The sequence below is a fragment of the Phyllostomus discolor genome, chromosome 10, assembly GCF_004126475.2.
Source record: "Phyllostomus discolor isolate MPI-MPIP mPhyDis1 chromosome 10, mPhyDis1.pri.v3, whole genome shotgun sequence".
NCBI classification, from domain to species: Eukaryota; Metazoa; Chordata; class Mammalia; order Chiroptera; family Phyllostomidae; genus Phyllostomus; species Phyllostomus discolor.
Window position 1 is genome coordinate 50,143,470 of NC_040912.2, and position 13,172 is coordinate 50,156,641.

The following is a 13,172-nucleotide window of genomic DNA, read 5'->3' on the forward strand; positions in this document are numbered from 1 at the left end:
CTGTAAATGCAGATATAAAGTGTTGATATTCTTTATAAGTGATCTGGATTCGGGAAATTACAGAAAGAAAATCCAGTCAGAGAAGCAAGAGAATCAGGATGGCATATTATCTGTCAGAATCCAAGGAGTTTCAGATGTCAAATGTGAAAGGAGGTAAGCAAAATACAAAGAGGTTAAGCTTTAACTATATCATTAGTTTTTAACCCTTTTTCTTGCTAACAGAATACCTATCTTGTTCAGGTACCATAAAGTAAGGTAAGCTTATCAACAGATTTAAATCCTGATTGTGTTTCATGTACCCTTGAGTCAGTTCCAACACCTGGCGACTCTGTGAATGAGTGATGTCGATGTAAATCCTAATTAGTGTGCTAAAGATGGTCATTCCATTCCATTTGCCAGTGACACTTATGCATAGGCATGGGATTCATTTCTTGTTAGTGAGATTTATGGAGGAGATCACTCAGAGAGTTCTGGGAAATATTTTCCTCCTTTAAAAAAATACAACAAAAGGACAGGTGGTCTTTCTTCCATTAGATATTATTGTGTCTTTATATGAAGTGTGGAACTTTTGCAGCTGCCTTGTAACCAGGAGGAGCTAGCCTGAGAATAAAGCTAATAGGCTTAAAATGGCAGAGCAGAAAGATGAAAAGTACATGGGTCCCAGGACCATGGAGCTATCCTATTACTGAACTTCTTGTTCTGTGTTACATATCTCTTTGATTAAGTCTATTTCAGTTGATAGTTTTCTGTAACTTTTAGCTGAAACCATCCTTACTGGTAACACTCAAACTGACCAGCAATACTTACGAACTAGATCACAAATTCTAGAGATTTTCTTTCTCTACAAAATACTTAAGGTACAGAGTTGTCTAACCATAGGTATAATATCCTGTAAATAAGAGCATTAGGAGGCTTTGGGGATAATGCCAAAATAAACTACTTCACTTAAGGTTCTAACAACATTATCTGTAATTTGCAACAAATCCCAAATACAAGTCTCATAGTGTATAATTTGCTCTCACTTCTTGATCTGCAGCTTGGGTATCAGATCAGATGTGTCTGTATCTGCATAAAATCAGAGGTTACTGACACACACATATATATAAACTTCTGAAGGTAGGAAACATTTCTTAACATGGAATTTTTTTAAAACTTGGAAATGTTATTTTATTCACTGCTAGAAATTGATTTTATCTAAAATGCAGATTTGAATTATGGCCTCTGAAACATAGACCCTTATCAGTTTTCTATTTCAAGAGAGGAAGAGATGTCTAAAAGTAAAATGAAAAAGCTCCTTACGGGTTAAAAAGTCTCTGATCTGCTTGATCAGATCTCGCAGATCCTCATTGCTCTTGTCCACTTTTTCTTTGGTAGCATTGGTTTTCAACAGGACATCCTGAGCATTCTGTTTGGCCTCATCTGCCCTCAGTTTTGCTTCAGAAACCTATGTATGAAGAATAAATTATCCAGGGAACAAGTTTATTCTTTCTAAAGCAGATCAGAATATTATAAATGGTCCAGAAAATCATGTTGAAAAACTAACATTTGGAATCACAGCTTTTCGAAACAAATGTCTCATATGATGTTCCTATACAGAGTGAAAGTATTCAGTATACAGATTTTTATACAGTATTGTCATATAGATAAGACTAGCATATGAATTTTTTCTAGCTGTTAACTCCTTCAAAAACATTTGGTGACCTATATTTGGTGACTAATATTCTTTAGTCTTTTTCTCAGGTACCAACATAAATATTTCAGTTAATATGAGATTAATACTTCATGTATCACTTTAGAAGAATAAGTGCTCAACTGCTTAGTACAGAAGTTTTGTAGTGCAGCTGGATGTATTCATAACCCTGTACCCACGGTAAGTAACATGATTATCCCAAATTATTGTCATGATAAGAAAGCAAATTCTTAAACACCTATGAATAAAACTGCTCATCGCTTTCCCTGACCTCACAAAAACTTGAATTTTCATACTTGGTGTGAAATGCACTTCTTATTTTAGTCAGTACTTTGAATTGATTTCTCCTTTTCAGATTTTCCACTCCATATTGAAAGTAAACAAACAGTAAAATGGAAGCCATCCACTAAATTACCATTTTGGAGAGCTGTTCGACCTCAGCCAGGGCACTCAGGACGTCTCGGTCGAAGTCCATGGCTTTCTGCCAGGCGCTGTGTGCAGCAGTGACGAGACCACCACAGCCAGGCCCCCCACACTTCCTCTGTCCTTCATCAGTTCGGCAGTTGGGGCCGCCACATTCAGTCTCGGAGCACAAGGCCCCTGGCGGCGTCCCACAGGTCTGCAACGAGCCAAGGAGCAGGCACAGGTTCAGAGAAGGAGTCTGCTGCAGTGGGACAGCTGTACAGGACCTGGGTGGCCCCAGAGAGTGTGTAGGTGGTCCTCAGCGAGGGTGTTCAGGATGGAGAGAGGAACAGAGAGTTTAGGAATAAGCTAACCTGCTTATTTCCAAGGAAACAACAAAAATTTAGCATGTTCATCAATACCTTCTGCCCAAATGAACTGGAGCAGGGAGTTCTGAGCAGGAAGCAACATTATCTGCTCTGTTGGGTTGAAGTCTGCCAAATCGAGAGCCACAGAATGCTTCTTTTCCCTTTGTTCTACCAGTTGGATTAAAAAAAAAGGTATTGGGGACCTTTTTTGGACTAGTGCCATGTTAAATACCCTGGTGAATAGGGTGACACAAAAGGCCTGTTATCTGGCCTCTTAGTAACTTCCCATCTAGTTAGGAAGACAGGGTGACTACATAAAACAGCCAAGAACAGGTCAGATGCAGCAAGTATGAAGGGAAGGGAAGCACACAAAGGAGAGACTGCTGATGGCTCGTAGTTGTCACTGGGGAAGGATGTTTCTGGTGGGCTCGGGGAAGGGGAAGTAGGGGAACATTCCAGATGTGAGAGGGAGAGAGAAAGGAGTAGGAACAAAGGTGGATGTAACTTTTTCAAATAAGCAATACCGAGACTTTCCTCCTTTCTTATCTACCAGAAACTTCCAAAGATCAGGGCTTGGACATGGCAAACACATGGCTAATTGGTAAATTAGAAGTTTGCTATGTGACGTAAAAGCCTGAGCAGGAAGAAATTGTATTTAAAGCTCTACTTTTGTGGAAAATGCTCCTACTGAAGAAGCAAAAGATTTACTGCAGTGAAAGGCAGTTAACAGAATATTCCTGAACAAGGAAAGTATTATTTATAAGAAGTAAAAAAGTACTTTTTCATAAATACAATCAATTCTCTAGCCTAATAATTCTATGATAATTACAATACCATTACATTTAAAAATAAATAAGTCTTTCCTGTATCTGGTTTACAGTGCATATCAAACTTCAGAAGATAAAACTTCTGTGTGCTAAAGAACATGAGCTTTAATCCAGCAGAGCAGCACAAGGCCTCAGGGACGCTTTCTAAAAACAATCTGACAGCACACTACAAGATCTGTTTTATTTCAACACACAGGGCAGCCGGAAAAAAAAAAACCCAGCATGGGTCTAGCTAAATAGACATAAAGACAAAGAACCACAGGCACATGAAAAAACACAAAGGGACCAAAATGTTCCTACATAAGAAGTGGCACTAAGGAGTTCTCACAGAATAATTAACCAAGACAAACATATACAAGGAGAGACAGGAAGGAGATGGCTAATCCCCAGGTAGCTCACCACATGGAAAAGCAATCAACGGACAGGTGCCCCTTTAAATGGCCAGAGGAGCCGGCCCACTGTCAACCATTCCGAGATACTTTCTCTGCTGCAAAGCAAACATCCTTTAGCATGCTTAGCTGCTTTTCATTTTAGTCTGTGGATTTCTTATTTGTAGTTACTGGTTTTTTATTGGAATTTGTAAGGAAGGAGTCAATACTGAAAGCAAAGATTGAAAGAACTGGCATTTCATGACTAACAACTTTGTGTCCTGTTAGGTACAATTTACACATTGCTCTGAGCCCCTGTTTTTCTATTAAATAGTGACTGCCTATTATTTACTTCCTATTTCCACTAGATGCTATAAAGTTTCTTAAAATAATGAGTACGTATTATATGCATCACTTAAATTGGGCACAACACAGTACAGACTGAGTTTTTGTCTATTCAGAGAAAGGGGCTGTGGGGACAGAGGAGGGCGGGGGAGGAGCCATCACTAAGACAGAGCTCTCCATTTTCTGTGCACTCACCTTCCCCTCCATTCACCCGCCCTGTTTCTAAGCTAAGACAGCACAAGCCTTACAAAATAAATGTCTATAAAAAATACCCTCCAAACTCTCAGATAGGTGATCTTATATGAAAAACAATATGGAATCAAGAGGAAGAAACAGACATTGGTTTTTTTGGCCTTCTGCCTGATTTTCTTTAAAGTCACTACTCAATTTCATTTGGCTCCAGAGTTACTGTTTAAAAGTTTCTGGAAAATGAATCTACTTTCTAGGCTGGTCTTAGGGTTAATGTTCACCAGGTAAAGTTACTGGAACAAAGGCACATTTTAACTAACACCCATGGAAAAATTCTTTAGTGCTCTTTAACTTTTTTTTTTTAGGACAACCCTCCCAGAATGATTCCGAATACTCCACTGAGATGGAGTTTGCACTTCAAATCAGAACAAAGTAAAAACATGAATGTCCACAGTATAAAAAAGGATCAAATTTAAATAAGAAGTCACTGAGTCAGTACAACAGTATGGGGGAATAGTCATGATTCTTGGGTTATACCCAAGAATTCTTGGGTTATACCAGAACCCAAGAATCATGAGAAAGAGATGGAAGATTAGAAGAAACACACTGGCTGTTGTTTTTGACCTGGCTTGGTCACCATACCGCACTCTGTGGTCCAGAGGTGGGAGCCTGGGAGTTGTGCTCCTGCTGATTCATTTGCAAAGTAAACAATATTAAAGACAAAACAGGGTGCTTTTCTTTCCCCTATAGCATGATGGCCTTGAGGCCAATCCCCCTAACCTTACCATTTCGGCAGCAGCTGAAAGGTCTAGGCTTTGTAGTTTGCCTGCCAGTTCATCCAGAAGGCGGGCCTGTTCCTCTTGTTTTTCCCTGAACTGGGACTCTCGATCCAGCATCAAGTCTTCTACTCTGTCTCTGGTGAGCGCTGACTGCTCCACAGTGCTGTTGGAATCTATGGTTGAGGCATTCACTCTCTTCTCTGCCTCTAGAGATGTCTGGAAATATTTGGTGATGCTGTCCAGGGCACCTAGGGCATGGAATGAAGTTGCCCACAGTTAATCCCCTTGTACCCAGTCTCCTCATCAAGCAATGTCCATATAGAGTGCCTTTCTAGCCCTAAGTTTACTATATGGTTTTGTTTTAAAATTTTTTAAGAAATAAAATCTTTTAAGAACCATAACTTTCCTGTTATGACTAATGAATATACTGCATCCTATTAGCACCTACTCTGGCTCTGGAGGATGCCAAACATCTGAATGAATAATTAAGTCAACCATGCAGATGTTGTTTTGGTGTAGGCACACATCCAGTCGTTCTAGATGGCTGGAGTCAGGCACCCTGTAGATTACACATCCAGCTAATTTCCCCCATTCTCAGTCATTTGTTTAGATGCACTCAAATGGCTAGTATTATAAACATAAAACAGCATGGCTGTTTAGCTTTAAGGACCTAGCACAAAAATTAAGCGATCATGCATTAAACAGGATGGACAGTGTGATCTGACATATTTTACTTTCTTTTGCTATATATGGCCTATGACAACAAGAAATGGATTTGCCAAAATTATTTCCTGACCAACCAACATTCTTGAATGTAAAAGGATCTGCGGAAGTATCAACCTAATTTCTTAACTGTTCAAGAGCCCTTTCCAAGAAAAGCCTAGAAGGTTAAAGCACTAACTGAAAAAAATTAGGAAACACACGCCACTCTAATGAAGGACTGTTGCTCACTCCCTGGGACCTCAGCTGTGACTCTTAAGTGTCTTTGTGGCTCAGGTCCCACATTTGCAAAATGTCCTCATTCGTGCCAGAGACACAATGGGAAAAAGCTTTAAGACATGGGTGTCAAACTCATTTTCCCTGGGAGCCACATCAGCCTCATGGTTGCCTTCAAATGGCTGAATAATTTTAGGACTGTATAAGTATAACTACTCCTTAATTTTTTTCCCTGAAAGGTGGTTGCACAGATTGTTAAATCCACTGTCAAAAATTGAAAACTTGCACAGAAAATGCTTACCCCGAATATCTGAATTTTTGATAAATTCCAGTTGTTCAGCAAGCTCTTGTACTGTGTTGTCGAGGCTTTCTGCTTCTGTCTGGAGAGAATCTAGGTCTTTGGCTGTACGGTTTCTCTGTGAAGCTACGTCAGATAATTTCACCTCTACTTGAGCCATCTTTTCCGTAACTTCTTTGGTTAGTTTCCTACAAGGGGAAGGGGAAGTTTACCCAGGTAAAATAAACCTTTTCACATTTTCTACTAATACTATAATTCTATAATTTCAAACCAATTCAGTACTTGATAACAATTTATCTCTAAATACTGGTTTTATTCTCCTTATCATTATGACTGTATTAAATCTAACAATTTTTCTTTCTTCAAAGACTTTGAAGAAAAGCACAGAAGCACCACTCTGCCGTGTCATGGCGGATGGGCCGTCCGCAGGGTTCCGCACCTCTGCTGTTAACAAGCATACGTATGCGTATGCGTATACAAGCATACATCCAGACTGTGGGGTTCTGGCTCCGCATGTAAGCAGCTGCGAGCCCACATAATCTCACAGACTCAGAAGACAAAGTGACTCCAGTGTAGAATTATGCCTCCTAGCCCACTACCAAAAATGTTCGTATCTGAACCTCAGGAGGGAGCTCCTTCAAGATGGGACATGCAGGAAAAAAGCCCCACAGCCACAGGAAGGCAGCAGGAGCCACCCTGCGATTCATACAGCACCCCCTTACTCAAGGTCCCATCAAAGGAGCCTCCTTCTTCCACCAAAAAGCAACCCTTTTATTTTACAAAAGAAACAAAGTAGTTATCTATTGAGAATGAAATACAATGAACATTTAGCTTTCATAACATATTTCATTGGACTTTAAACCAAACAGCATTTTGTTCTGTATCTTTGTATCTTTAAAGCTGTGCTTTGGCCACTGACTTGTATATTACTTATATGTACAGTATACCTGTGTGTATATCACAAAATAACCTTTGAGAAGAAGACCTTAGCTCTGGGTATTACTGAGTCACCGAATTGAATATAACTGTCTTCTCAGGGACACAATAGTATAAAAAACTGGAAAAAAAATGTAGGGATGCTGAAAGGTTGAGGACCAAGAGAAAAATGGTATTTAAGGCTGAGATAACATCATGACTCAATCCAGTGAAAAAGTACTTTTAAAAGGATTTATAGTTAAATTGCATTTTATAAGACAATGGCTTTTTTCCCCTGGGCTGTTATAATATAATTTCTTTTTTTCAGTGCTTTGCTCTTTACTGAACCTGTGGATTCAACATAGGCTTTTATTTCTTCTCAAGTCTCATACAATGTTACAATTTCTTAAAAAATCAAATCTAACATTGTACATTTTTAAATAATGCCACTTTGGACGTAAACCATACATCCTTGTATATCATGTTGAAAAAAGATGAATGAAGCCAGTTTTCCTGAGATGCTTACAATCTATCTCATTGTGAAGCGAATAGTGAGGCTCAAAGAGTGCTGTTTCAGGAATGTAAATCTCTTCTGACATGCTCTCTGGGGACACTGTATTCTTTCGTTCGTTTTTCAGTGCATGAGACCACGGCCAAGAATCATTTCCTGAATGTGCTTGCACTCAGAACACGGCCTTCCAAAACTTAACAGTGTGCGAGGAGGCTTAGCTGCACTAGATTTTCTAATGAGGTAAAAGTCCTCACTAAGTGCATTATCACCCCATTAGACATTTCATAACACCCTGGTCAACCACATGGTCTGGACACAAAACCTGAGGTTTGACATCAAGGGACTTTAAATATATAAGGTCTAGGAAGGACCTTGTACCAGGTACTTGACCTAATATCAGCTGTTCCCTTCCTGCAGCCCACAAATAGTGTTGAGATGAAAAGTCCATGTGGCTTCTTGGAGATGCTGATTAAAGTCTCATCAAAAAATATTACTGTAATTTTATCATAATGTAAAATCACTTTAGTGTGTAGGATATAGCTCTGAAACATCCCTCTTGCTCATGCCAAATGGTGTCTGCAATAAGAAAGCACAGCATTTGGGGTAACATGACTGCTTCTTAGTCTTTCCTGGTTTGTCCTTCAGCTACATTTTACTGTGCTGGTTTTGGGGGTCCTTTTTGGCAAAGGTGGTTGGAATATTTCAGAGCAGGAGAGATAAAGCTAGGAAAAACAGTAGCAAAATGAACCCTGGGAAGTTAGGCATCACTCAGCTCCATGCTCTCTGCTTTCAATGGCAAAATAAGCACTATCCAGTTAGACAGATGATTACCCAGAGAAGGGCTACAAGAGGATTTTCGTTGCAGAGAACTGTTATAACCAGATAAAGGAATCACTGTTCTGGTGGACCCATGGCTGAGCAGTGGAACTAACAGTCTTACCTATGGTAATGGTATTTCCCTGGTAGTAGCAAAAGATATGAGAATAACTTATATTATAATTTTTTTTGCAATTACATTATCCATTTCATAGATTGATCTTTTTGTTACTCTGTAAGGTAAAGGGAAACATTATCTTCCCCTTCTCCACAGGAGAGAAAAGAAGCTCAGGAAAAAGTGAGTCATTCAAGTTCACAAGCCTAGCAAGCAACCAAGCTGTGACTCATTATGGATCCTTTGTCTCTGAAGCCAGTGTTCTGGCCATGCTACTGCCTTATAGCGCCATTTGCAAAAAGGAGCGCTGAGTACAACATGCATACATTCTACAGTGCAGCCTCCACAATTTTGGTACCCAGTGATGTGCCAACATTCATGCACCTGATACGCAGAGTAAAGACGGCCAGAATATGAATGGCCCAGCATCTGTTTTCACTCACAGGACTAACCACACATTCTGATGAAAGCACTATATCCAAGCCATCTCTGCTGTTTATTCATGAATTTGAAACAATATTGTGAATTTTAACTTGTGCTCATTAACTACTTACTCTGCTTCCTCAAAAAGATTCCCAATGTTTTTCAGTGGCTCTGCAGCTGGGCTCTGGGCCAGGATGTCTCTGATCTCACTGACTTTCTTCTCCACTGAGTCCACAGTCTCCCGGTAAGGCCCGATCACACCACTGATCTTCAAGGCCTTGGCTTTCTCCAGGAACTTCTGGGTCCTGTTGGTCAGCTCAGCGATGATCACGTCCCAGAGAGCAAAGCACTGGTGGCAGGGTGTGCAGTCAGGGAAGACCCCCGAGTACCCTCGAGTGCACTTGTCACAGCGTGGACCCTCGACACCCTCAATGCAGACACACTGGCCAGTGGACTGGTCACACTGTGGTGTCTCAATGCCCCTGGGGTCGCAGTCACAGGCTAGAAGGAAGAGAGCAATGCCGGCTGATCTACCAGAACACAAACCTCAGTGACAAGATTTGACATTTAGAATCTTCATGACTATTACAATGGCACAGTGTCACACACTGATGACCACTTACCAACAGCTTTCGGAGAGACCACAGCAGCTTCCTCCAGAACATGCATCACCTCAGTGCTTGCTGACAACTTCTTAACAATAACAGTAATATTGCACAATAATCTTTTAAGCTAACACTTACTGTTTCTGGCACTGCAGAAATGGTTTACATGCATCATTTCATTTAACCCTCATGATAACCCTGTGGGATAAGTGACCCGCCTCAAGTCTTATGACAAGGAAATGGCTGGGCCGGGGTTCAACTTTGCAGCTTAAGAGTCTGTGCTCTTGAGCTTTGTCCTGGCTCTGCCTCTCCCCTACTCTGACTTTCTTTAGGTGCTGTCAGGGCAGACAATTCAGGTGACATCCTGATGCCACGAGGCACGTGGCTTGAGATACAACACTATAAAGAGCAGCTCCTCGCTTATATCACCTTACCTGCTCATGAAACAGAATGATGAATACTTGCAAAATGCACTAAACTTGATTTAAAAATGTTAATGTTAACCTGAATTAAAAATGTATGTTAATGTATGTGTGCAGGGGTGAGAGAGTATGTGTGGAGTTGGAGCAGCATTGTGACTTTGGAAGTTCACAGCATAGGTTGATACACAAACCGAAGGACCTATGTAAGTAGAGATCCTTAATGATGCCACTGTTATCAATCAGATTCTCAGTCTGCTCCTGCCTAGCAGGCTCCAGTGGGTGGCCTATGTGGGGCCTAGGTGTTCCAGTGGACCTGTGTCTACTTTACCATTCCCCTGTAGACTTGGGACAACTGAGGCAGATGTTTGCACCTGCTTTTAGTTTGATTACAAAATTATTTCTTTTTCGTAGGTAACACACAGGTACGCTTTAGTTCAGTCCTAAAGAGGCTTTTTACTAGATTCATGCTTGGGACAAGAGCATGTGCCTCTGTAGATTTTATTTTTACTTTCTCTAATATTTTTTCATGTATTTCACTTATAAAGGCATGTCTTGCTCTCATTCTGTCATGGGCATCTTTGAGGAGGAAAACATTGGCCCTAAAGTGTAGGATTTAAAAGGCAAGAGCATTCCCATTAAGGTTTTCCTCATTTGTCTTTTACATAAGCACATTTTTTTCCATAAGGAGAATACCTGGCTATGACCTAATCTTGCCATATGCAAACAGTTAACAAGGTGATACCAGAAAGTCTAAAATTCTGCTACCTAACAAACCATTTCAATGGAAAGATTTGCAATTGAAGACATACTTGGCAATTAACTACATAATTTGAGAAAAGCAGCCATGTTCTTTTCCCACAGCTCCATCTAATTTTGGATGACACCTATTGTCCCTGCTGATTTCTGGATCCTGACCCTTGTCCCTTTAAGACCGGTATTCTGAAGTACCGGCAGAAATTCAGCTATCTCCAGAAGACAAGGACCAGTCCAGCAGAACTGACCAACATTTGTTTCCCTCAGCTGAAAGTAGAGTCAAATTTCACAGATGCCTCACAGATGCAGTTTGATCATTGAAAAAGTTGATCCCGAACTCTCTGTGGAAGGATACCAAATGCCTCCTGTAACACGCATAAGGTTTCAATTTCAAGCTAAAGCTGGGAACCTGCTAGAGCTCCTGTGGATGTGTGCTTCCTTCTCTGCCTATTGAGTTTCCAGAATTGCTTCTCCAAGGGGGTACCTGGGAGGTGAGCCCTAGAAGACCCTGATTTATGACCTCGTAAAGAGAACCCCAAGAATATTTCTGACTTATGCAGAAACGTCAGTTCTCACCTGACAATTTAAAGATTCACAGACACTAAAATTATGAAGGAAACTCTCCAATCATCTCTCACACTCACTGGGATCTATAACATTATAAGCTAACTGTGCAGGCCACCTCTGACAAGGTCCAACAGATTTTCTCCTCCTTAAAGGCAGAAAGGGACAGGAGTTCAGGTAAGTAGCTAAGCCTGTAGCTTAGCCTTGCTTTAAGAAATGGGATTATTGGGCAGAGGATCAAAAGCTTTCTCTTGGAAAGGAGAGTGTATATTCAAAGGTGAACAAATCATAAAGATGAACAATATCACTTTGAAAATGAGATAATCATTTTAATGAGCTGTAAGAATTCTACCTTTATCTGTAAATACATTTTTGGTTATGTGGTTACTCTACTTTTATTAAGTTTTCTCATCATTTACAACAGGGTGTCTGAAAGGTAGGTAAATGAATACTGCACCATTTTATAGATATTGAGGCCTGGAAGAAAACACTCGGAAGTTAATGACAGAATGAGAAACAGCCAATGTGAACCTTTGCCAGTAGGTACAGTTGTTCTGCTTTCTTTGTATCTTCCCCCTCCTTCTTGAGACTGCCTCTGCCCCCTGAAGAAAGTCCAACCTCAATGGCTTGGCACTGGGGCTTTACACAATCTGGTGAAACCGAACCTCTCCATGACTCTCCAGTAAGATGGTGTGTTTCCTGAGGGTGTCCCCCCCACCCCAGTCTTTTTGCTAGATGTTGTCCTTATTGTCCTAATTCAGCCAGGACAATAACCCCCCCACTCTAAATGTCACTGACATAGAGGATCCAGCGGGTCCTCACTTGGGTTTATCTTTGGGCAAGTTGCTCACCCTTCCTGAGCCTGAGAGTTCTCAAATATGAAGTGGAAATTATACTTACAGGTTGTTTGTTGTAAAGATGGAATCAGGAATATGTACATAATATCCCCCAAAGTGCTCAGCACATGGCAAATTCTCCATAAATGACCACCAGAGCTAATCTTTTCTATGAAACCTTGTCAAACGACTCCAGTTCCCGCCGGTCTTACCTCTCCTGGCAGGTGAAAAGGTGTCCACTTGTCTCCTGCCTCTGCCACCATGTCACTCACCCTTTTCAGTTATGGAACGACACTCCAACCAACTGAGCCACATGGGCCAGGGCTAAATACTTTTAAATCTCTCAAATGTGATTTTGTTTCTCTTCACATCTTCTACCTCCCTCATTCACACTTTTTTTTTAGCTTCAGTAATAATGGTACTTCGGTTGGGGAATGAGAGTTAGAGAGTGACTATGATTTCACCAGCAGAAATGAGCTGGCTGTCTGGTCCAGAGGTAAGCACTTTTTCTACAAAGGCCCAGAGGGTAAATATTTAGGCTTTGCAGGCTATATGGTCTCTGTCACACTATTCAACACTAGCACTGTAGCGTGAAGACATCCTGGACAATATGTAACCAACAGGCACAGCTATGTCCAGTGAAGCTTTCCTGACACAGGCAGTGAACTGGATTTGACACATGACTGTGATGTGCCTACCTCTGTTGTAGCCCAGCACTTCAGGGGTCGTGCTCTGTGATTAGGGTTATGGAAGACAAGCCTTTCCTGTACTAACAAGAGTGTTGTAGTTCTCTAAAGAACCAAATTAAATCTGATTTTCTGAGTCGCACTGACAATAAAGAATAAGGTGCTCAAAATGAATCCCAGGCTGAGAAAAGAATACAAGCATTCTAAAAATGTATGTCTGAGCAAAGAAATGGACTTCATTTTTCTACTAAAACAATTTGAAACGAGAAACAAGCATGGTAGCCACTCTCACCTATGCCCCACACTTCAGTTTGCCTGGGTATA

The 13,172-nt window shown here is 40.8% G+C and overlaps 1 protein-coding gene across 2 annotated transcripts in view; it reads right to left on the minus strand.

Moving 5' to 3' along the window:
• LAMB1 (laminin subunit beta 1) overlaps positions 1–13,172 on the minus strand; it is a 72,304-nt gene that overhangs the window by 7,221 nt on the left and 51,911 nt on the right. For both annotated transcript variants that reach the window (XM_036010788.1, XM_028525170.2), the window contains 5 exons: positions 9,114–9,483; positions 6,206–6,390; positions 4,975–5,216; positions 2,106–2,309; positions 1,300–1,444 (listed from right to left, as the gene is read on the minus strand). In XM_036010788.1, coding sequence (XP_035866681.1) covers positions 1,300–1,444; positions 2,106–2,309; positions 4,975–5,216; positions 6,206–6,390; positions 9,114–9,483 — 1,146 coding nt within the window. The remainder of the gene's footprint in view (positions 1–1,299; positions 1,445–2,105; positions 2,310–4,974; positions 5,217–6,205; positions 6,391–9,113; positions 9,484–13,172) is intronic.